General features: G+C 35.1%; 2 protein-coding genes across 2 annotated transcripts in view; one reads left to right on the top strand and one right to left on the bottom strand.

Moving 5' to 3' along the window:
- Positions 1-12,971, top strand: part of LRRN3 (leucine rich repeat neuronal 3) — a 37,492-nt gene extending 24,521 nt beyond the window's left edge. The window contains exon 2 of the mRNA XM_012533047.2: positions 9,960-12,971. Coding sequence (XP_012388501.1) covers positions 10,319-12,445 — 2,127 coding nt within the window. The 5' untranslated portion in view covers positions 9,960-10,318 and the 3' untranslated portion in view covers positions 12,446-12,971. The remainder of the gene's footprint in view (positions 1-9,959) is intronic.
- IMMP2L (inner mitochondrial membrane peptidase subunit 2) overlaps positions 1-25,041 on the bottom strand; it is a 910,414-nt gene that overhangs the window by 453,030 nt on the left and 432,343 nt on the right. The window lies entirely within an intron of this gene.

The raw sequence follows: 25,041 nt of genomic DNA, 5'->3' as shown, positions 1-25,041 counted from the left end.
CATTTTGTGGGAAACTAAGACTCAGAGAGCAATATGATTTATCTGAATCACACAGCAAAACTAGGCCTAGAAAAAAGGTTTTCTTATTCTAGTTCCCCTTCTGCAACACTCAACTGCCTTCTAAATTTCATCTGAGTAAAACTTTTCTATCAGAGAAGGAGAAACAAACAACAACAAAAGCCAGTGTACTCATCCAGTTATAGGAAATACATTTCTGAATAGTTACTAAGATGAGTGGTACTATGTTAATAAACATTTGAGAGGAAGTAGAGCTTAGTGGTAGTGAAAGATAAACTGAGGAATATTAAGATTTTAAGAGTTTGAGCAAAAATCGATTCGAATAGGGTAGAGCCAAACTGGAAGTGGTTAGGAGGCTCCTTTGGCCGGAGCTCAGAGAGAGGCTTTGAGAGAGAAAATGTGGAAGCAAAAAAAGGGAGTTATTGATTGGCTATAGCTTAAAGCCTAGTAAGCTATTTGCCTGCTTGTCCTTAGCATTTTGATTTTGTAACCTTGAGGCATTTGCAGGCTTAGATTTTGGTTTGCTTACACAGGTCACCATAGAATTAGAGTCCTGTCAGTTAATGGCCTCTTTGTTTAATTAATTTAACAGTGGTTCAGAGGCAAAATAAAGGGATTTGAATCTGAGGGGGTGTAAACTGGCAAGTCATTTAACCTCTTTGGCCTCATGTGAAAATTGATGATATTAGCGTCTACAAAAAGAGATGACATGAGGAGTACCTGTGAGAATTTACATGAGGCATGAGACCAGTGGTACATGGGACATGCTTGCCATTGATGTATTGTTACTAACTGCTCTTACCATACCCACCCTCCTCCAGAGCACTTCCTTCTTCCTTGCCCCATCCCTTACTTGGCAAATACTTACCATGGAAGCTGAGTGCTATCATAACACACTTAGGGATTTTTCACTTGAAAGGAGAAAGACCAATTAGGATTCAGTCAAGGTCAAGGGGAGGAGACCTCACTGTGGCAGGTCTATAGATTGAGATGACAGTGGGGGAATTTGTGTTAGAAAGAATGCCTAAAGTCTCTCCAAATTTTCAACATCGTTTTAGAATGAACCACTTTGTATGAGTCATTTCACTCTGAGGGCCTCCTTTACCTCATTTTAAGAGAGGATGGGAATAAATGGATGGTTCAGAAAACTGAGGTCTTTGGAGCCTCTTCAGGATCAGATGCTATGGGCAGAAAGGCTAAGCTGGGTACCATCTAAATCTTTCCAGAAACCACACTCTCCTCCACCATCCCACGTCCCATGCTAACCAGAATAGATCTTCCTTCCTATGTTTGACTTATTCTGAATCTAGGCGAGACTTTATTTGAACAAAGGTTTTCACAACTGAGATGAGCTTGAGAATCAACAGATCTGTACGCCCAATTCCAGCTAAAAAATTTTATGACATCAAAAATATGCTAATTTTATATGATACTAAATTTACTCAGGTGGCTGGAACTTGATATTATTAAAAATCCATGTCTTTCAAATTAGCAAAAATATCATATTGAATATATTGTTCATATGTCAATATTAATAGTTACTGGCAACTCATTTTTGTCTCAGTTATTCCATCAAGGGACCTAATCCAGGCAATTTACTTACCCAGTGTAGTGTGCCTCAATATGATGACTAAAGTAACTCTCTTCCTCATTTACTACCAGCTAGATGCAAACGTAAAATGAAATAGGAATGACAGGTAATTAATCTGATAGCATTTAAAAGCCCCATAATGACTAAAATTCAGTGATCCTAATGTGTCTATGACATAGGGTTACAGCACTAAACAAATTAGTGATCAATTAAATACAAAGGTTAAAACTGAATAAGTCAGCTTACCCACAGCTATTTTTTGGTCATCTTTTAAAATATGTTTCATGTTCAGAGTAGTGTCAGTTTAGAATATGAAGAAACCTTAACGATCATATAACCAGTTTCTAAGTTTTAATGATCAATAACTTGAGGCACAGGAAAGTAAAATGTCCTGTCTACAATCACACAGTCGCCGAGTAAACCTGATCCATGTTTCATAATGCAAAGCAAATTTTCTTCCCCTATATCAATTTTTTATTAACAGATAAATATTCTAAGATAATATCCATTAAACTACTCTAGTCATCATTACCCACTCCCTGAAAGTTGACACAGATATTTAAACAGTTAATTCTGAAAAACTGGAAAATAAATATTTCTCAAGGAAAAAAGAATAGCCTTTTATAGGGATGCATTTAGAATAATGTAACAATACCTTTGGGATATGGAACCTTCAATTAGAATTGAAGAAAGACTGAGTCTTACAACAAAGGAATATAAAGTCAGATAATGGGAGAATAGAATTTAAGTACTTTATACAAATGTACTTAGCTAGCAATTTGCTATAGAAGAAAAGGAAAAACTGGGCTTTAATGTAGCCATAGCAACCTCCTATCTTGAACAATTTTTTATCTTAAGCATCCAAATGTTTCTCTTCTTCAGACTCTGTAGTCTTTATAATACACATAATGAGATACGGAGAAGAAGCCACACTTTGTTCTTAAGCTTTAGGATTGTAAAAATTCACCTGAAAGGTGAATTTCGGGATTTTACATTTTCTTACCCATGTGTTTCCCCACTACTTCAGTTGATTTTTTATAAGCATCATAAAAGAACACAGAACATTCAGGTTACTTCCGTTGGATGGACAGAACTAAGCCTCTTCCTTTATGCATCCATAGAGTAGTACACATACTACTATTACAACAAGTCAACTCTACTGTGCATCATCCTCTGCTATTTTCTCCTTCAGTAACTCAGAACTTGGTGAGCAGATAGTTCACCTTATTTATTGTTGACTTTGCAGTAGCTACAACAGTGCCTGCCGAAAAGGAGGTGTCTGGTCAATGTTTCATAAATGTAGAAAAACAGAATAAGCTAAAGAATTAAGATCTTTTTACCAAGAAAAAAGTAGCTTTTGCTCTCAAAAGTTGCATACATAATTATATCTAGAAATAATTTCTATTTTTATTTAAAGAAATCTAAAGTTACGAGTGTCCACAGGTATTAAAAAATATCATAAGATATGAGAACTCTTAAAATTGTTTTCATTTAATGGCCTAAACTGGGAGGCTTCATGCTGCTGGTCAGAGTCTAATTATACATATATTACTTGTTTAATTTAAAACACAGAAAACACTTTAGATCTTTGACTCTCCCTTAGGCAAAATCTACGTGGGGAAGCCAACAAAAAAATTAAAGACACCGTGAGAAAAATTTAGAAAGCACAAAAGGACATATGTATTAGGAAAATTCCACATCTTAAAATGCTTTCTAAATTTAAAAAAAAAAGGTCTTTGAATTTACCACCCACACCCCCAGAAAAAGGGCCTTAAGTTCACTGCCAATTATTCTTTGTCAAAGAAAAATCATTTTTAATCTTTCAATTCTTAAAAATCTTATAAAATGTAAAGATTAGAAATGCAATCACAGTGACTGATGCAGTAGGCCCTCAGCAAATATTTATTGACAGACAGATCAAAGGGGAGAATAAATGAAAAACTAGATAGATGATAAGCTCTACATAAGGGTTGATTTTGGACTGTATGAGTCATTCATGCAAGTCATTTAAAAGAACCTTTATATAATACATTTCATTGATATGTCAGTTTTCATTCCTGGTGACATTTCATTAACATTGTCTTTTGAACTTGTATAATATTCAACTATAACTTACTTTGCTTTAATATATGATTCTGTTGCCTTTAAAACCAGAAGAAAGGGGACTTCCCTAGTAGTGCAGTGGTTAAGAATCCACCTGCCAAGGCAGGGGACACAGGTTCGAGCCCTGGTCTGGGAAGATCCCACATGCCATGGAGCAACTACTAAGCTCATGCGCCACAGCTACTGAGCCTGTGCTCTAGAGCCCACGAGCCATAGCTACTGAGCCCGCATGCCACAACTACTGAAGCCCACATGCCTAGAGCCTGTGCTCTGCAACAAGAGAAGCCATTGCAATGAGAAGCCTGCACGCTATAACGAAGAGTAGCTCCGCTCAAGGCAACGAGAGAAAGCCCACGCATGGCAACGAAGACCCAATGCAGCCAAAAATAAATAAATAAATAAAATTTTTAAAAAAACTAAAGGTACAAAAAATAACCTTATAAACTAGTTTTAGATGAAAAAACAACTGAAAAGAACAATAGTTAATTATGAGTTGGTCCTTAGCTCCTACATATGACTACATATATGAATGTGTACCCTAACAACAAGAAATCATTTAATGAAAATTCATCCACTATTAAGATTTACTTGTATATGGCTTAATTTATTTTAAAGAAGAGAAGCAAAATATTTTATCTACATGTTATCTATTTTACATCCATCCATCCACCCATCCATCCATAATATAATATTTATTTGAAGACTTATTATGTCCCAGTCCCAATGTTAGGCTCCAGATCATCTATCAAGGCAACAGTCCTAAAACCTTCAAAACCTAAGTTGAAATACTGACTTTTTGAAGTATAATTTTCCTACTCTTTAGAAGAAAAAATAATCCCAGCAAATTGATGGAGTATGGGAAATTATGTAAGTATATCAATAATTACATAATACAAATTTTCTAAGTTTGAAAACATTTTTCAGAGAGTTTATTTTTTTCATTATATTCAAAAAGTAAACGTAGAAGAGGGAAAGATGAGGGAGGATAGAAGTGAGAGGGTTTAGGGCACACGCGTTAAAATTCTCAAAAAGTGAAAATGGAATTCAGCTGGCCCATCTATTTTTTAATGACATAATTAGTTTATTTTAAAAAATTTTACACCAATGCACACACATAAAAAAACAAATGACAATATCTCCTTCTAAAATCAACATCACCATTATCACTGTTATCTAGCCCAAATCTCAAAATAGCCACCAGCAGAAACCATTTTCTCACTGATAAAGCTAAAGTGTACCTAAAGAACAGCTATGTTTTTAAATTGGTGCTGGTAAAGTGAACCACTTTCTGTTTTGCCAGTGGAAAGATGGCAGTATACCTGTGTTATTTCTACTTTCTTTTTTTTTTATATAAATTTTTATTTTATTTATTTATTTATTTTTGGCTGTGTTGGGTCTTTGTTGCTGCACACAGGCTTTCCCTAGTTGAGGCGAGCAGGGGCTACTCTTTGTTGCAGTGCACAGGCTTCTGATTGCGGTGGCTTCTCTTGTTGTGGAGCACAGGCTCCAGGCACGTGGGCTTCAGTAGCTGTGGCTCACAGTCACTAGAGCACAGGCTCAGTAGTTGTGGCACATGGGCTTAGTGACTCTGCGTCATGTGGGATCCTCCCAAACCAGGGCTCGAACCCGTGTCCCCTGCATTGGCAGGCGGATTCTTAACCACTGAGCCACCAGAGAAGTCCCCTATTTCTACTCTCTAACCACCAAACAATAAGAAAAATATGCTGTAAAAAACTGGGAGCATATCTTTTTCTCTTTATTTTTTTTCTATGTTGTTTATTTTAAGTTACTTAAGAAGGGAAACAGTCATTTTAATCATTATTCCATATTCTATCATCCAACACAAATTATAGAAAGACACAATTGTGAGTTAGCATGTAGCAAACATTTGTTTAATGACCTATATACTGGCCTAGGTACTAATCAACCGATCAAATGTACTAATATAATCAAAAGTAAGCTGAACACAGTTCCTAATAATAATAATAATCTCAAAATCTAGTAGGAAAATAATAATCTAATAATCTTATATCTAGTAAGGAAATAGTCTAATAATCTAATGTCTAGGAATAATCTAATAATTTTATGGCCAGTAAGGGAAAAAAGAAGTGTAAACAAATGATTATCATGCCGCAGATGAGAGGTGACCAAGAATGTATCCAGGAAAAGCTTCCCAGCATAGATGTTTGGGGGCTGAGGTCATGCTAAGGGCCATGAGACTCAAGAGGTCCAGTTTCTGGCAATGATATGCTCTTTACTAAAGCAGGTATGTCAGGCTATCATTTCTGATGATGATGATAATTAAGAAGTCTAACCTAACTTCCCTGTACCTGACTCTATAATTACAAACAAATTGCATATTCATAATTTGTATTTCCAAGTAGATTTTTTAAATGCCGCAAAAGCACTGACCAGCAGATTCAAGTATTTGTACTCTCTTGACAGTCATATTTCTCATTGTAATGTATTGGCATTTGGGTTTTGTTCCTTGTGAGTTTGGTTAGTGTGAATCATACCCTAGTCACTATTAGTAGATTGATAAAATTAATTTTCTAAATTTGAAAAGCTGAAGTCAAAGGTAATGCCAGCCCTTCCTAAGAAAAACATCACTACATTACCTTCTGTTAAAATAATTTCATAGCAACTCTACATATGGATGCAAGCCTAAGGATAAAACCTGGGTTCTAAGCCCACCTCATCAATTATTAGCTGTGTGATTTCAGGCAGATAGGTGTCAATACCCTTACAAACAAACAAACAAATAAATAAATAAATAAATAAATAATAGTGGTTAAAATCCCTCTCCAATCTGTTTCAAGGCCATTATTAACATAAAATAATGAATAACAAAGGGCTTGGAAAACCACAAAGCTCTAAGATGTAAGATATTATTACTGCCTTACTATCCTGCAAACAATCCATGCCAAATAATCCAATAGTGAAAGTATCATAATCATTTTCAAAAACATGAGAAAAAAATCAATATTACAATAAAGGCAAAATTTACATATCCTCTGTTGTACTTCCCATACTGATAATTTCTTCCTACAGACCTGGAGAAATAAAATTTGAATTTGTTCACCCCTTTAAGAACTCTCCTTATTTTCAAAAGCTTGCAGAATAAATATAGTTCAAATAGGGTTGCTTCTGGCATATGGCTATGCCAAAATGATGAAATAAGGTCAGAATAGAGTTTCTAATTAAACATAAATATAAATTTAAGAAAATACAAAAATTTTAAAACAAAAAGTGGTATTATTAGGTTAACATCCCCCCAAAAAGAATGTTCCACCTTGAACATTTCTAATCCTCTAGTTAACGTAAAGGAGAATATAGGAGTCTTTTTGCTCTGCCAGAGAAAGTGGATATAACTGGTTATTTGGCAGAAATTATGATTGCTCAGTTCTCAACCGAGTGATTTATGGCAACATGCAGAAATTTATACTTTGTACCTAGGTTTTTTTCTTCATTTTGAGAATAAAGAGGCAATAGATTTCTATTTTAAGTTTTATCCAGATGCCTCTCCTATGTGCTCCCATTTCATCACTGACACTGAATTGTAACCATCTGTTTACCTGTGTCTCCCCAGAAAGACTGAAAACTTATGAAGGGAAGAGACCATATTTAAGTCATCTTTTTATCCTCCAACTATTAACCCAATAACTGGCACATAAAAGGTGTTCATTAAATGTTGACTGGATAAATTGAGGAATAAACTAAGATATAATATTAGATTGACTTAAAAGTCTAGTTCCTTTGTATTACACTCAAATTTAATCTTTGGATTTTAGTAATAAAGGTAACACACATTCTGTGTAACTAATAGATTTACCCAAGTTAAACCAGTTGAATACTGAAATTAGGAAATCAAACAAACCGAATTGCTTAAATTGTATGTAGCAAACATGAGTATGTCCATTTATTAAGTAATATAATTCATTTATCAGTTCACTGAAAACATTTCTTGAGCATCTACTATGTTCTAATTACCATGCCCAGGAGCTGGCAGGCCTCAGGCTCTCAAGGAAGTGAGTGTCTGGTGGGGCAGAGAACCAACTAAATATTCTGACAGAGGTGTGTGCTGGGGCCACTGAACGACCTCAGAGGGCAGCTAAAGTACAACTGCGGGGAGGGGTTATATGGAAGCCTTCACAGAGAGGTGATGCTTGAACTGAGGGTTGATAAAACAGCAATAATTAATGTAAAACAAAGAAACAGGCAATCCAGGCAGAGAGAAAAGGGTGAGGCACCCACAGTTCTACTGGCAGAGAGAAGGCTGCATATAGAAGAATGGCAGAAAATGACAAGAAACACAGAGAAAAAGAGGAGGGACCCCAGATTGTGTAGGGTTAAGGATTTATAAAACATCTTCAGGGAAGAAGCAGTTGTATTAAATTCTTTCCTCAAGGGGCTTAGAGCTTACTTAAAACAGATTAAGAGTAATAGGTGAACAGTATTTAAAAAAGGAATTTTGATCAGCAAATAGGTGAAGTAACAAAACAAAACAAACATAAAAAGCAAAGACACTTAATTCAAGATAACTTAGGAGTTATCTGAACTTCATGATCCAGTTTTATCACATCTCTTAAAGGATAAGAGGAGAATTAGGTGTGACTTTGAACTATAAATATTCCAACAATTTTGAAAACCAAAGAATGTTTTAAATTGAAAAGAAAGTGTTTTATCTCTCTGTAGAGACCATATCTCCAAATACATTGATCTCTGTCACTGAAGTACCTAACTTAGAGTCACTCAACAATGCCATTATAAATGTCAATATTGGGCAGAGATGAAAGAAAAGAACAGTATTCACAGACTGATTATTCAGCAGACCATTACTGCTGGTAGGCAAAAAGTCTCAGAATGAACAATCCAGCCATGCTCCAGCTGTCCTGCACACTTGCGGGGAGAGCTCACGGGCAGTCCAACGGATGGAGTGTACATGTAAAAGTAATGTGGTGTTTTACAATACAGCACATATCAAAATTGCAACTTGGTTTCAGATTGCTTATTGTTATGATAAAGACATCAGTAACCATTTAAAAGAAGGTACATCTAAGTGTCTGTATTAGTGATGTAATCAAAGTTACTTTTTCATTGTTAGTAACTAATGGAATGTAAGTTATTTTCAGGGAAAAATAAAACAGTCTAACATTAATCTGAATTTCAGTCAAGTATGACAATATACAGGTACATCTACAGCAAGTTAGACTACCTTTTCCAAATGCTGCAAAATTCAAGTCACTTTATACAAAGGAGACTATGGAGAGAAGTACAAATTAAAATGAAAACTTCAGCGAAATTCCCCAATTTCTAGTTCATTTTATAATTTTATTTCTTAATGTCATCTCCTGGGAACCTGAGGAACCACAGGCTAACTCGTTTGATTGTAACTGAACAGTATTATTTATCTATAAACTTTTAATTTTGCCTAAGAGAAAATAAAAAAGTCATCACTGAAAGGTTTTCTTTTTTTTCCCCTATAACTAATTGTCAAAGAGAACGACAAATAATAAATTACAGGCTATAAACAAGCAAATATCTGAAAACAAAGACAAATTCTGGCAGAATAATTTTTACGTTTAATGCAACTTCAGGCTTCTAAAGATCCACTTTCACAGCCATAAAAAAGAACGAAATAATGCCATTTGCAGCAGTATGGATGGACTTAGAGATTGTCATACTGAGTAAAGTAAATGAGACAGAGAAAGACAAGTATATTGCTTATATGTGGATCTAAAAAAATGGTGCAAATGAACTTATTTACAAAACAGAAATAGAGTCACAGATGTAGAAAACAAACCTATGGTTACCGGCAGGGAAAGGAGGGGAGGGATAAGTTGGGAGATTGGGATTGACATATATTATATATAAAATAGATAACTAATAAAGACCTACTATAAAACACAGGCTAGTCTACTCAATACTCTGTAATGGCCTATATGGGAAAAGAGTGTATATATGTATATGTATAACTGATTCACTTTGATGTACATACCTGAAACTAATACAACATTGTAAATCAACTATACTCCAATAAAAAAATAAATCCAGCCTATCCAATGTCTGGGCCAATAACTATTAAGGACAGTCATAACAAGGATAAAGTCATCAAAACATACTGAATTAACTGTAAACTAAGAATATTATATATAAGATAATCATAATCAGTTAATGGATATTGTGTTTTTTCCCCTTTGGACTAATTATTTTTCTCTTTTTTCTTTTATATTTTATTTTATTATAGTTAGCATCATGCTGCTATTCCTGCAAGTACTGAACAAGCATGGGATTTGAATATTACGCTCTTAAATAAATGAATTGCTTAATTTCCTCTGACCATCTATACATACTCCATCTTCAAAAAGTATATCAATATTCTAACATAAAGGAGACAGGAACCTTTTCTTCAATATGCATGACATTTCTGGACAATGCAATTGTGGCACTGGCACGTTTTTCCATGAAGAAAATATTTGCAGTTCTATGGCATTCATCATTTGACAAAAGCAACTATTTTCCTTATCTGTCAGCTCTTACTGATCTTACTAGCAGTGGCCGTGGAATCCTTAAGGACCCATTAAATCTCTGAAGAAGAAAGCTAAGATGAAGGACCTGCCACTCCAAATTCATGTGCTACTTGGCCTAGCTATCACTATACTAGTACAAGCTGTAGATAAAAAAGCAGATTGCCCACGATTATGTACATGTGAAATCCGGCCCTGGTTTACACCTAGATCCATTTATATGGAAGCATCTACAGTGGATTGTAATGATTTAGGTCTTTCAAATTTCCCAGCCAGATTGCCTGCTGACACACAGATTCTGCTCCTACAGACTAACAATATTGCAAAAATTGAATACTCCATAGACTTTCCAGTAAATCTTACTGGCCTGGACTTATCTCAAAACAATTTATCTTCAGTTACCAATATTAATGTAAAAAAGATGCCTCAGCTTCTTTCTGTGTACCTAGAGGAAAACAAACTTACTGAGCTGCCTGAAAAATGTCTGTCTGGACTTAGTAACTTACAAGAACTCTATATTAATCACAACTTGCTTTCTACAATTTCACCTGGAGCCTTTATTGGCCTATATAATCTTCTTCGACTTCATCTCAATTCAAATAGATTGCAGATGATCAACAGTAAGTGGTTTGAGGCTCTTCCCAATCTGGAGATTCTGATGATTGGGGAAAATCCAATCATCAGAATCAAAGACATGAACTTTAAGCATCTTATCAATCTTCGCAGCCTGGTTATAGCTGGTATAAATCTCACGGAAATACCAGATAATGCCTTGGTTGGACTTGAAAACTTAGAAAGCATCTCTTTTTATGACAACAGGCTTATTAAAGTGCCCCATGTTGCTCTTCAAAAAGTGGTAAACCTCAAATTTTTGGATCTAAATAAAAATCCCATTAATAGAATACGGAGGGGTGATTTTAGCAATATGCTACATTTAAAAGAATTGGGGATAAACAATATGCCTGAGCTGATTTCCATCGACAGTCTTGCTGTGGATAATCTGCCAGATTTAAGAAAAATAGAAGCTACTAACAACCCCAGGTTGTCTTACATTCACCCAAATGCATTTTTCAGACTACCCAAGCTGGAATCACTCATGCTTAACAGCAATGCCCTTAGTGCCCTGTACCGCAGTACCATTGAGTCTCTGCCAAACCTCAAGGAAATCAGCATACACAGCAATCCCATCAGGTGTGATTGTGTCATCCGTTGGATTAATATGAACAAAACCAACATTCGATTTATGGAGCCAGATTCACTGTTTTGCGTGGACCCACCTGAATTCCAAGGCCAGAATGTTCGGCAGGTGCATTTCAGGGAAATGATGGAAATCTGTCTCCCTCTTATAGCTCCAGAGAGTTTTCCTTCTAATCTGGATTTAGAAACTGGGAGCTATGTTTCCTTACACTGCAGAGCTACTGCAGAGCCACAGCCTGAAATCTCCTGGATCATACCTTCTGGTAAAAAACTCTTGCCTAATACTCTGACAGACAAGTTCTATGTCCATTCTGAAGGCACACTAGATATAAGTGGCATCTCCCCAACAGAAGGGGGTTTATATACCTGTATAGCAACTAACCTGGTTGGTGCTGACTTGAAGTCTATTATGATCAAAGTGGATGGCTCTTTTCCCCAGGATAACAATGGATCCCTGAATATTAAAATAAAAGATGTTCAGGCCAACTCAGTTCTGGTGTCTTGGAAAGCAAGTTCTAAAATTCTCAAATCCAGTGTTAAGTGGACAGCCTTTGTCAAGACTCAAAATTCCCATGCTGCCCAAAGTGCTCGAATACCATCTGATGTCAAGGTATATAATCTTACTCATCTGAACCCATCAACTGAGTATAAGATTTGTATTGATATCCCCACCATCTATCAAAAAAGCAGAAAACAATGTGTAAATGTCACCACAAAAGGTTTGCACCCTGATCGAAAAGAGTATGATAAGAGTAACACCACAACATTTATGGCCTACCTTGGAGGTTTTCTGGGGATTATTGGTATGATATGTCTTTTCAGCTGCCTCTCTCAAGAAATGAACTGTGATGGTGGACATAACTATGTGAGAAATTACTTACAGAAACCAACCTTTGCATTCAGTGAGCTTTATCCTCCTCTGATCAACCTCTGGGAAGCAGGCAAAGAAAAAGGTACAGCATTGGAAGTAAAAGCAACTGTTATAGGTGTGCCAACAAACATGTCCTAAAAACAACTAACTAAATCTACTTCAAAGAAAACTCAAAACTGTGGTTGTACTTTAAAAAAAAAAAAGGCAGAGAAATAATACTTTGTAGAAGGAAGTTTAAGCTTCACCAATGCTGCTCCTGACCAATGGACATATGTACAAGTTCAGCATTTTAATTAACTGGCTTCGAAGGGTACTGTGGCAACCAAATAAAACAATTCCATTTTCTAGAACTTTCATGTAACTTTTATGTCTGGACTACAGTTAAAGTGGACAAAAACATTTCTGTATTTTTTTTAAGTATATAAGAGTAGTTGAACTGAGCAATACCTCCTCCTGTGTTGTATTACACGTGTTAGCCACGAGTTTTTGCAGTGACCAGATAAACTTGAATTGACACGTGGTGTAATAAAATGGACAAATTCTGTAGAGTAGACACAGTGAATATGTGGACCTCTTTTATAAGGAAAAATACATTTTGGATTAAAATCAATTGCTTTTGTCTTGTTTTTGTTTCTAAATAAAGAATAACTTCTGGGAAATATCATTTGACCAGATATCATTTAAATGACAATGTTTTCAAAAAGTGTTTTTCTATAATGAAATTTGGAATGCTAAGAGTAAGACACTTTTACTGGGTGATGTAACTACATTTTTATAATGCACAAAAATGGATTTTAGAAGGCACTTTATCAATATTGAAAGAAAATAATAACATTGTACTTAACCCTTTATTGACAGAAACAAATCCTCTTGGAAATTATGTATTCACTTATAGATTTTCTTTTCTTAACAAGCAGCTTTTGGAGTGGATTTAATTATTAAGTTCATACAATATAAATCCAATATCTAAGGAAATGAAAGTCTTATTTTAATAATTGGTAGTAGCTCAACATTAGGCTGCTTGCTTTGCAGAAAATATTGCCAAATTTCAGTAGGACTTATGATCTAGGTGTAATTTTCAAATCTTGCTGTGATTGTAAACACTTAATGAGCTTCACTGCAATAACAAGCAAACAATCTAATAATCTTCTATGTTGCAAATACAGCAAGGAAACATGGTCTACATGACCCCCAAAGAAGGAGGTTTATATACTTGTATAGCAACTAACCTAGTCGATACTGAGTTAAAGACAGTTATGATCAAAGCGGATGGTTCTTTTCCCCAGGATAACAATGGATTTTAGAACTCTAGGAGACTAGGATTTTTAAATTTTATTGTAAGATATACTGAATTCATAGTGGAAGAAGTTCCAGAGTTCAATAGAAATTTAAGAGGACAGTTTTGCTCATGAAAAGCTTCTGAGACTAAAAAATTAAGTGCAGTTTTCCATGACTGTAAGGCACCTAAATAACACAGCTTAGAAAAATTGAGAATCACTGAATTGAAGTGCTAATAACATTACTAATTATTTTAGAGTCTTATACAGAAAATACAAGAAGTTTACCTGGAAAAAACAACCAAGATTTTTAGGGCTTTAGTCATATTTACAAACAAAAACCCATAGTCCTACAAAACCAATGTATTTGTGTACAAAGAAAACATCCTGAAACACTAAAAAAAAAATTTACAGAAGGTAATAAGCCTTACTTTTTATAGGCAAATTGCTTATCTCTACAAAGCTACAAGTCTTCCATTATAACTGCTACTTAATCTGTTCATAATCAAGTGTTTAAGTTTTCTTACCATAGCTTTCTGCATATCATCAACATGTCACTGGCCTGTAAACATTTCTACCACTGAAATCATATCAGTTTATTTGTTAATACTAGACATTTGCTTTTGTGATAGCACTGACAGTTTCTAATTAAGTATTAGCTGTTTTTGACAATGTTGGAAAGTAATTGTTATGAACTCTTTAAAACGAAAGGACAACTGTGTTAATTTTAACACAACCAAAATATGAAAGTTGCTAATTAAATGTGTTTCCCTAACACAAATTTTACAACTTGATGAATCACTATCACAGAGAGGCTGACATTAGAACTTATCAGTAAGACATGCTCATACATCACAAGAGGTTTCAGCACCACGGACAGAGCTTTTTAAAAGAGCTGGGCTATTTATCAAAAATATAGGAGCTGAAATATGACCTATTAGGATGCAGGTATTGTATAGGTCAGCAAGAACTTGCTCAGATTTCTTGTATGTTTCTATTTTCATGAAGAACTATATCAAACATATGGTAAAGCTGAGAATCCATTTCAAGCTAAATTCTTCTTAGAGAAATTGCAGTAAATAAGTACTCGGAACAGATACCTAACAGTGAGCGCTAAAATGAAGTGTTTTTGTTACAGCTGAATAAATACAGATGCTCAAAGCAAATCATGATCCTATTTACTTGCTCAAATTTTAATCTAAATTGCCAGTGAGAAAAAGAAAAAGACATATGCTTCAACAACAGAATGACATTTCATACTCCCTATATTACCTTCTAAACCCCACACAAAATTAACTAAGCACTGGTTAAAGTACTCAAAGCATGTAACTTACAATTTGGTGATACCAAATGGATACAAAGGCAAACTTTGCCTAAAATAAATAAAATTCTAAAGTTTATATCTCTATGAATGCCACATGATCCCCTCACATTGCATGAAGGAAAACATTTTTTTAGAAAAAAATTTTACAAGAATTATATATGTTATAATTTTAGAAAAAAATAATTTGACAAGAATTATATATGTTATAAATGTTATAATTTACACTACAAAATAAATCCAAATTTTCTATAAATAAGCATGTCTAGTTGAATACAAAAATGCATACAATGTGAAGCAAAATGTGCAACTGTCAGCAAAGCCAAGTAAAACAATATGCTGCCAGTCATATGTAACCATTTTACTTAGAAAGAAATAAAATAGATTTATGGTACATATGTCAGTCTGTTGATACTTACTGCAGTTCTTAAATTTATTCTAATTAGGTAAAAATGTCTTAAGCAACACTATATAACAGCAAGCATAATTTTAACATTATAATTCCTTAGTCTATTCATTTAACTATATTTTCTTTTGTTTATATTCAATATATATGTATTGTATGGCTATTAGTCACTGGCAAAACAGAAGTGAACAGGACAAATTCCCCACCATTAAGGGGCTTATCAACTGGTTTGCATTCTGGTTATGTATCACTGATTTCACAAATATGTGTTAACTATGTTACCTAGTGGAGACCCAGCTTCAATCCATACTTTCACAGAATGGTAATGTTCAGAAAATCACGTTTTTCTTCTTTGGTCTAAAATATTTTATCTATCACAACATGTTGATATAGGAACTTAATTCAAATTTATTATTGATTTTATTCACAATAGATAGATAGAAAGATAGATAGATAGATAGATAGATAAATAGATACTAGCCTTTATTTAACCATCCTCAGACTGGTTAAATAAACAGGCATGTCTACTTACCATAAATTATTCCTAGGCACAAAAACATGGATAACTAATATGTTTCCCCTATTTTCAACATAGAATGATCACCCAATAAATATAAGTTAAATTCAAGAAGGTAATCTAGCACTGCTAAAATGTTTATGTATTTTATGAGGAAGACCAACTTACTCTATCCACTCTTATAAAATCTTCCAACAACTATGAAGAAAAATTCCATAGATTAGCCTTTTACATGAAAAATTAGAAGTGATAGGTCAGTAACCAATAAAGCAAACAAAACAACTAAAAGTTTAAGAGCATATATTTGCTAAAGAAAGAGAAAACTCCAATAAAATGTTCTCACAGCTGTCATAAATAGCAGGAAAAAATTCTCGTATATGTAAACATAAAGCAACATCTTTAGCTTCATCACAATGCTGACTTTCTAGGAAACAGGGAATTATAAATAGTAATTATATTGTGGCTACATTTTCTTTGATTCAATCTCTGTCTCTCTTGTCTCTCTTTCTCTAACTTGCCAAAACAAATGATAACAAATAAGTAAAAGTTTTTTCAAAGAATATGGTTGTTACAGGTATGTTTAGTATATCAAGCATCCCAAATGGTCATTTGGGGATAAATCTAAACAGAAAGACTAAAATCATCTTTTCTTTCAAATGGTAGTATTTTCACCCTGAGTTCTCTAGCCCCCACCTTTATAATATTTTACCCTGACTAATGCATTGCTAACTAGGCTGTTGCTTGGGAGCATGGCAGTATTGTACTGGAATGAAAAAGCCATGCCTGTCATGGAGTTCTGGAAAATGAAAGAAACTGACTCCAGTTTCAACACAATAGTGGCTACTTTCATGTGTTAATTTGAAAAGTGAGGACTTTATTGTTAGGGGTGACCACCAATTTGGTTTATATTATTTCTCTGAAGCAAGGGAAAAATAAAAACACTATTTGTACACAGGAATAAAATGGCAAAATCTGAGTTAATTGTAATAGCCACATATATCCAATTCCAAGTAAAATTATTAAAATACAAGCTTTAAAGAAGAATATTCTAGTAAAATATAGATTTTTTTCCAAAATCTGGCCTAAACTTTCCATTAATGATATAACAAAGGTGCTTTTGAATTGACTAGTAAGCATTCAGTATTCTCAAGTGAGAAAATACATGAAATAGAACACAATTCCTTTTTATTCCTACTGAAAATAGACAAGCCCATAGAGATTTCAATCTACCTATTCTAGTTCACTTTACGTATATATTAGAGGGCTCTTAGCTTACCTTTGAATAAAGCCATATAGTCAATACCAAATAAGAGGTCATGTATATAACAGATACATCGATACAGTTTTCTCTTAAAAGCAAAGTGAGGTATTTAAATAAGTAATAAATTCAGAGCAAATTTATCACATATGATTTCAAAATCATTGTAGTGTGGTCCAGAGTAACAAAGCATAGCAAAAAGAACTGTGGTTAACCTTGGCAAGTCTTTCAAAAGAGTGAACTATAATGGCATTTGAAGACCTCACAGTGCTTTGTGTCTTTATCTTTTCTAACTCTAATACATCTTCAAGAAACTAATACCATTATGTGACCACTGTAAGGAAAATCCAGCTTCTCATTAAAATATATGGTTTGGTGTCAAGTCATTGATTCAAAATCCAATTGTGATATCCATTTATAATGTTTATCAGCCTCTACAACAAACAATGGAGTAAACTTAGGACATAAATTGACCTTCCTAATCCTAGCACTGAAGGAATCAGAGTGTAATAAAATAACTTCCCTGTCAGTTGAGGTACCAGATTCAAGGTTGGTAAAGACAAACAGTTCTTAAACCATCAGAGGTGTTATAACTACAGGAATATGATCAAACACACTGAAAGAGTTCTTCAAAAGAATACTATATAAAATTGAAATTCACTATCGAAACTGGGATTAAAGACAGATACCTCTGGTAAACATCCCTTTAATAATGATTGCAGAGAGGAGTCATATAGTCAATAAAGAACAAAAAAATCATGTCCCCAAAATAACTTTAAGGCTTCCGGGATTCCCATCCCTGTTTCCTAGTCAATCAACAAACCAACATTCCAATATATGGTTTTTACATTAAATTGTTTATTTTATTAGAGTTTAAAAACACATTTACATACAAAATGCATGAATTTATATAACTATGTGATTCTAACTACCCAATTCAAACCCTTGAGTGTAAAAATAAGAATCCTTCAATAGAGAAAAGGTATAAAAATAGAAGGAAATAAAACATTTATTTCTTTTTTCTATCAAAATGCTTATCTACATATATTCATATAGATTTAATAGACTGCATTGAAAACACGACCTACATCAAAAACAACCGTGTTAGATAAGGGGAGTTAGGTTCTTCCAACCAATGGGTTACATGCATCTCAGTCCAGGCTCAGGCCTGAAGTCACAATATGATGCTTGAGAGATTTTCTTGGCACATATAATGCATAGCAATTAATAAATATATTATCAACATTATATTTGAATAAATATACATTCATATTTCCTTGAGTAACAAGATAAAAACTAGAAAGGAAGGAAACAAACACTTACTGAATGCTGAATATGTGCCAGACTAAAAATTTGCTATGGTCATAAGAAATCCACTACAGATCTAAAGGAGAAGGGGTGTGGGAAAAATGAATATTTACCATCTTTTTTTTTTTTTTTTTTTCTTGCGGTACACGGGCCTCTCACCACTGTGGCCTCTCCCGTTGCGGAGCACAGGCTCCGGATGCTCAGGCTCAGCGGCCATGGCTCACGGGCCCAGCCGCTCCGTGGCATGTGGGGTCTTCCCGGACCAGGGCACAAACCCACGTCCCCTGAATCGGCAGGCGGACTCTCAACCACTGTGCCACCAGGGAAGCCCACAATATTTACCATCTTACTATGTGTCAGGCATCGTGAGGAATGTGCTTGCTCACCCTCCTGGTCTCTGTTTCTCTATATGCACGCCTCTCTCTCACATGCGTGTGACACACACACACACTTCTATTAATTCAATTTTCATGAAATCCTTGTGGGTTCAGTGTTAACACTCTCATTTTATACATCAGTCTCAGAGAAGTAATTTTCTTTCCCAAGATAATAATCATAGAGCAGAGAAACCAAAAGGTACAATATCATGAAAAATAATAATACCCAGGTACTTTTCTGGCATGCCATACAAAAAATAACTAATAGGTGGTATTTTGAGGAGTGAACACTCCATCAATAATATACCAGATTCATTAATTGTGCTATTGTCTTCTAACTATCTCCATCAACATGTTCACTTATAATATTCCTATGTTGGTTCTGCATGAGGGATTGGGGTAAAGGGCTCCAGTTTGCCAACTTTGTTATTACTCGCCAAAGGCACAACTGCGAGCACTGGTTTAGCAAAAAAAAAAACCACACACACAAAACAACCTCCAAAAACCTGCATATATTATAAATTGAACTTTTAAAATAAGCATATTCACTAAGTACTCACTGGCTGCAAGGTACTTCTAGAGACTTATAAAAGGCTCTTCTGTAATTATTTCCATGCATCCATTTCACAGTCCCCATGCATAATGCTCTCCTGTTTTTCTATCCCATTACAGAAAAGTAAAGGATAGTCAATTACCTGTTTTACTTGTTTTCTGACTCTAGCTTATATTTGTCATACATGATAATTCTGACCTTAGAAGGAGGTGCATAAAGAGTAAGGACTGGGCTTCCCTGGTGGCGCAGTGGTTGAGAGTCCTCCTGCCGATGCAGGGGACATGGGTTCGTGCCCCGGTCCGGGAAGATCCCACATGCCGCGGAGCGGCTGGGCCTGTGAGCCATGGCCGCTGAGCCTGCGCGTCTGGAGCCTGTGCTCCGCAACGGGAGAGGCCACAACAGTGAGGGGCCCGCGTACCGCAAAAAAAAACCCCAAAAAACAAACAAAAAAAACACCAGGCTAGCTCTTGAATAAAGGATTAAAGCAAAAGATTACTTTCACACTTGGGTGGTGTATGTCAAAAAAAGAGCAAGGACTGAGGGGAAATTTTTTCCCTTCAACTTTCTGCCAACATCCCCATCCTTGCATGTATTGTGCCATAAACACTAACAGCTTAGAGGGTCATATGTCAGTGCACTCTGATAGAGTTTAGTCTGTTGGACGACTTGTAGTCTATTACAAATGGGTTCTGAAAAGTTCTAAGTTATGAATTGGAGTTTATGAATTGATTCTGAGGAGTTCTAATAAATGAATTTGTTCTAGAAGAACAAAACTAATTAATATAGGATAGATAACATGGATTATATGTTCATAAATGGGGCAGCAAAGAATATTAAATAAAAACTTGACACCATCAAACTTATCCCTGAGATTAAAACCTCCAATGCCCATATAGGAAGTTGACTATCTCTATGTCCCAGTAGAAGAAACAAGGTGATTCATTAAAACAAGCAAACATCTCCACAGATTAGTAAGCTTCTATGAAATTAAACTGGCATGCAGATTTTTTGTGTAGAGAAGTATCTCAGTATTTAATGAGTACTAATTTTTGCTTGCTAATATTTCATAGTCACTATGCTGAACCCTGTTCTCATTCCAAAGATACCACCCCGCCTTGATTTTTTTTTTTAATGAATCATTGATATGGCAGAACTCCTTTGCTAGTATTATTTGGAAAATAATAGTAGTAAACTTCCTAAACAGAGAAGCAAGTAGTGGCCCATGTTTTCATTCATACATGATTTTTTTCCATGTGCTCTTCATTTATTGAGGACCTACTATGTGCCAGACATGGTATTAGCTGCTAGAGATGCAACATTGACTGTGATAGACAAATTCCCTGACATCATAAAGCTTAGTCTACAGGCAGATACCAACAAATGAATCTGGTAATTGCAATATAAGTTAATAGAAATATGATAGGAATGGGGATAGCTTACACATATGCTGGGGTACAGGTTATTATAAAGGAGCCCAGAAAGGGCTCTAACAACTAAGACTGCCTTTACACAATCTCCCAATTAAAAAGCTGAGAAATGTTGGGAGCAGGCTAGGGATAGTGTGAAGATGACAACAAGCTGAAGAATTTGAATAGCAACAGCATGCTGAGTAACTGGGAGAAAGTTCTGAAGAAGAAAAAAGCCAGAGCTGGCTTCAAAAGATAAATGAAGATATGGGTAAAAAAATCAAACTTTACTTGGTGCTAAACATGGTGGAAACTAATGTCCCAGGGAGAATGACTAGGCCAAATTTAAAACACCAGGACTAATTTATAAGGCTACAAATATTAGTTCCATATTTCACGCCTGTCTCCCTCTATAACCAAGCCCCAGTTTCTCATCCAATCCTAGTCCTCCATAGCTGGGAATAAGAGAAGAAGTGGAAAATAAAAGAGAAAAGGAAATAGATACAGGCACACTCTATACACTACTCCTCAGGTGTCCCCTCAATTGAAACCACATCCAACACACACACAGACTCTCAAGACCCTTAGAAGCATACACTCAGACACAAACTATTCATGTTCAGAGTAAGTATGGTCCATTATATGTAAGATATCCTATTTTCAGATATTAAAAAAATACACCTCCCATGAAATTAACAGAGGGTCAAAATGTTACTCCAAATGTTACATTATTTCCCCAAAGGGAAAATCAATGAAAGAGACCTTAGGTATTCTGACCAGTTTTGTACATTAAAACCCATGTAATGTAAAATTAGGGTCTATGTGTTTGAATTTAAGACCGATCTAGTTCTATTTCCACTGTTAATTGTATTTCTCTTTCAGAAATTTCACACATATGTTACATAGAGTTTAATAAGTATGTAAGTATAAAAACAGATTTAGGAACACCAGGAACAAATAGTGTGTCTCATTTCCTTGGATTATGTTTTCTACCATATCAGACATAGTTCTAACTGGATCTCACAGATATCACTTTCCTCAGATAATAGAAAAAAAAATTGCTCTCTTATGTTTCCAGTTGAGACCCTGAATTCAAAATAACTTAAAATAAGAAAGAGTAGAATACGTAGAAGTACTCACCCATGAATAGGACACTCATTCCACATTTTTTATGGTTTCTCAACACTGAGCTCTCTTAAGAAGAAAATTTTATTAAAATTGTCCAACACAAGTCTAATATAGATTACTAAGGAAGTAAATTATGTCAATAATTTAAACTTTAATTTTGAAGATGTACTTAAAAATTAATAGAGGAGATAAGCATTAATAAACATAATAGACATAATAAACTTAACAGAAAAGATAAGCATTAGCATAAAAAATCAAAAATTTTTTAGCATAAAAAATCAAAAAATTAGCAAAAAAATCAAAAATCAAAAAATCAAAAAATATCAAAAAAAATCAAAAAATCTCAAAAAGGTTTTGGGGAACTGTGATACAAAGACTATTAAATTAGTTACTTTTCAATCCTTCAAAATCTTTTGTTTGAAAGGTCTGTTTGAGGTTTTTACCTGAAACCAAGGGAGGGGGGGTGAAAGCACATCCACCTTCTCATGACATTTTAAATGCCGGGGTCTTAGTATGCCCAGAAAGACTCCTACAACACTCTGAAGTGAGCTCCTAATTGTGTAGAGGACTACAATTCACCATGGCAAGTGTGTCTGTTCCATTTCACTCTGGTATGAATAACAGAGAAGTCTTCAGACAAAATGATACAAAGCAAATGTAAAAACAGAGTGATTTTTGTTTTATTGATATGAGTAACTCTGCCCCAGCACTAGGCTGTAGTACTTAGGTTTTTCAGTGTGACTACTCACACCAGGTAAGAACATGTATGTGGCTTAGCACAAACTCTCATCTCATTCCGGCAAAAACAAGTCAAGTTTTAGGTTCACTGAAGCCAGAATATATAAAATACTAGAAGGTCTATGAGATCAGTAGTTCTAGACGTCGAACTAAAGTTACAATCTTAAATGTCATAAACCTCTGATTACACATTTGTCAAGTACTTTCTAAGATATAAGACATTTTTACATATGTCTGACATTTGAATATATCCTCCGTAGCTACTCTGTGATTTCAGAAAAATCATGCTACCTACTTTGATGAATTATTGGTCCTGGCAATGGAAATATCAAATAAAATTACCATCAAATTTGCAAACCCACTGAATCTTTCCCCTGCTCCAAAGTGAACATTGTCAAACACCTGTGCATGCTTTCACAGGGGCAATGGGCTTACCAATAAAGATTTTTGCTATAGTGGGAAAAGCCAACCCTATGATCTTTAAATAATCTGGTTTCAGAAATGAGTTTTTATATTAAACTTCTCCTCAAGATCCCCTTGACTTGAAATTCCAAGCTTAAAATAATGTCATATTATTCCTTTAAAATATATTATTTTAAAGTACATAATTTTATATTATTTTGCCTTAATATATTTTACTACTAAAGTAACATGTGATTATTATACAAAATCAAGAAAATACAGAAAAGAGAGCCCTACATTCTTCCTGTCCCCCTCTTACAAAGCGTGTCATTCTGTCTTCCACAAAGTTTCTATTACCTGACTCTACTACCTTCACTCTTAGTACAGACTAGAGGTGCCCAGACTGTAAAATTGGCATGAAAGACTTCCAATCTCAGGATGAAAGAAGACTTCACTGCTCACCCCATCATTTCCTCACCCAGCCCCAAAGCTCCCAATGACATGACTGACAGAGATTACCATCCTCTGGTATTATACATCAGTCCCTTATGTATCAGCCTATTACATTTTTGCAAAGCTTTAGGAGTGAAAAGGTTTCACTCTCATGTTCAGCTGAGAATTTGCTTCTTTCTATTTTTCACTAGTTTTATTTTAGGGAGCAAAAAAAGAATGAATTTAATGTATGTACTACAGGGCAGCCCTGCAAGTGGATCATGCTATCATGTCCCTATATGTTCTTTTTTTTTTTTTTTTAATTTATTTATTTTTTATTTTTGGCTGTTGGGTCTTTGTTTCTGTGCAAGGGCTTTCTCTAGTTGTGGCAAGCGGGGGCCACTCTTCATCGCGGTGCACGGGTCTCTCACTATTGTGGCCTCTCTTGTTGTGGAGCACAGGCTCCAGACACGCAGGCTCAATAGTTGTGGCTCACAGGCCTAGTTGCTCCGCGGCATGTGGGATCCTCCCAGACCAGGGCTCGAACCCGTGTCCCCTGCATTGGCAGGCAGATTCTCAACCACTGTGCCACCATGGAAGCCCTGTTCTTTGCTCCACACTGAAGAAGTCCATGTCCTTAAAGCTATTCAGGTCACTCTTCTCTGAAGATGATCCAAGTCATCAAAGTCTCTCTTAAAATACAGTACCGCAAACAGAATGCCACCCTGTAGGTGTGCTAAGCTCTCTATTTGGTTGGGGAGCAATGTTAACAAAATTTCTGCACTATTTTCAATCGAAAGCAGAGCCAACTCTAAGCAAACAAGGGTCTTCATACTTGACGCCAAATCTTGTGGTTAGCAACATCACCAAGACCAGCATCACCAGCACTTAGTAAATGCTAAGCCCTAGCAGACATATAACCTAATTTAACCCCTATGAGGAAGGTCTATCAGTAGCCATATTTTATATGACAGGTGAGAAAATTTAGGTTTAGAAAGTTTAAGTGACTTACCAAGATTTCGCTAGTAAGTTTTTATGGGTAAGAGGGATTTGGTCTCCGTGTAAAAGCAAATTGACAGGTTGTTAGTTTGCTAACACCTACTATAAACCTTGGAATTTCTCATATGAACTGATATGACCTCTTAGATAAAAGTCACTCAGCAGGTAGTAGGGGTGGGTATTATGATAACTCAATTAGCATCAGCAATTATCACAAGAGCAGAAAATTAAGAATCTCTATAGTTAGAAATAGTATTTCATTGACAGCATACTTTTGGAAATAAAGCCTGACACCAACTAAGAACTGGAAAATAGAAACATGAGCAATTACACCTCCATGATGCTATGGTCATTAGAGAAATTGATAGAACTACAAGGCTTTCAGTCAACAAAAGAAAGACAATCCAAAAGGGAAACTAATGAAAGGTATTCCCATACATCAAGGTTATTCCATTGCTTAACTTACTAACAGTAGTCTAACCCCATCATGAGTTAACAGGATGCTGAGGAGAAAAGTATAGATGAAAATAACTAAAGCTTGTTTTTGTTTAGCTATTGGCTTCTAAACTTGTTTTTAACTGTGCTCCACATTAAAGTAAATGTAATACATTG

This window comes from Orcinus orca, chromosome 9 (assembly GCF_937001465.1).
Source record: "Orcinus orca chromosome 9, mOrcOrc1.1, whole genome shotgun sequence".
In the NCBI taxonomy this organism is placed as follows: domain Eukaryota; kingdom Metazoa; phylum Chordata; class Mammalia; order Artiodactyla; family Delphinidae; genus Orcinus; species Orcinus orca.
The sequence above is the reverse complement of the archived record's forward strand: the minus strand, read 5'-3'. Positions and strand labels throughout refer to the sequence as shown.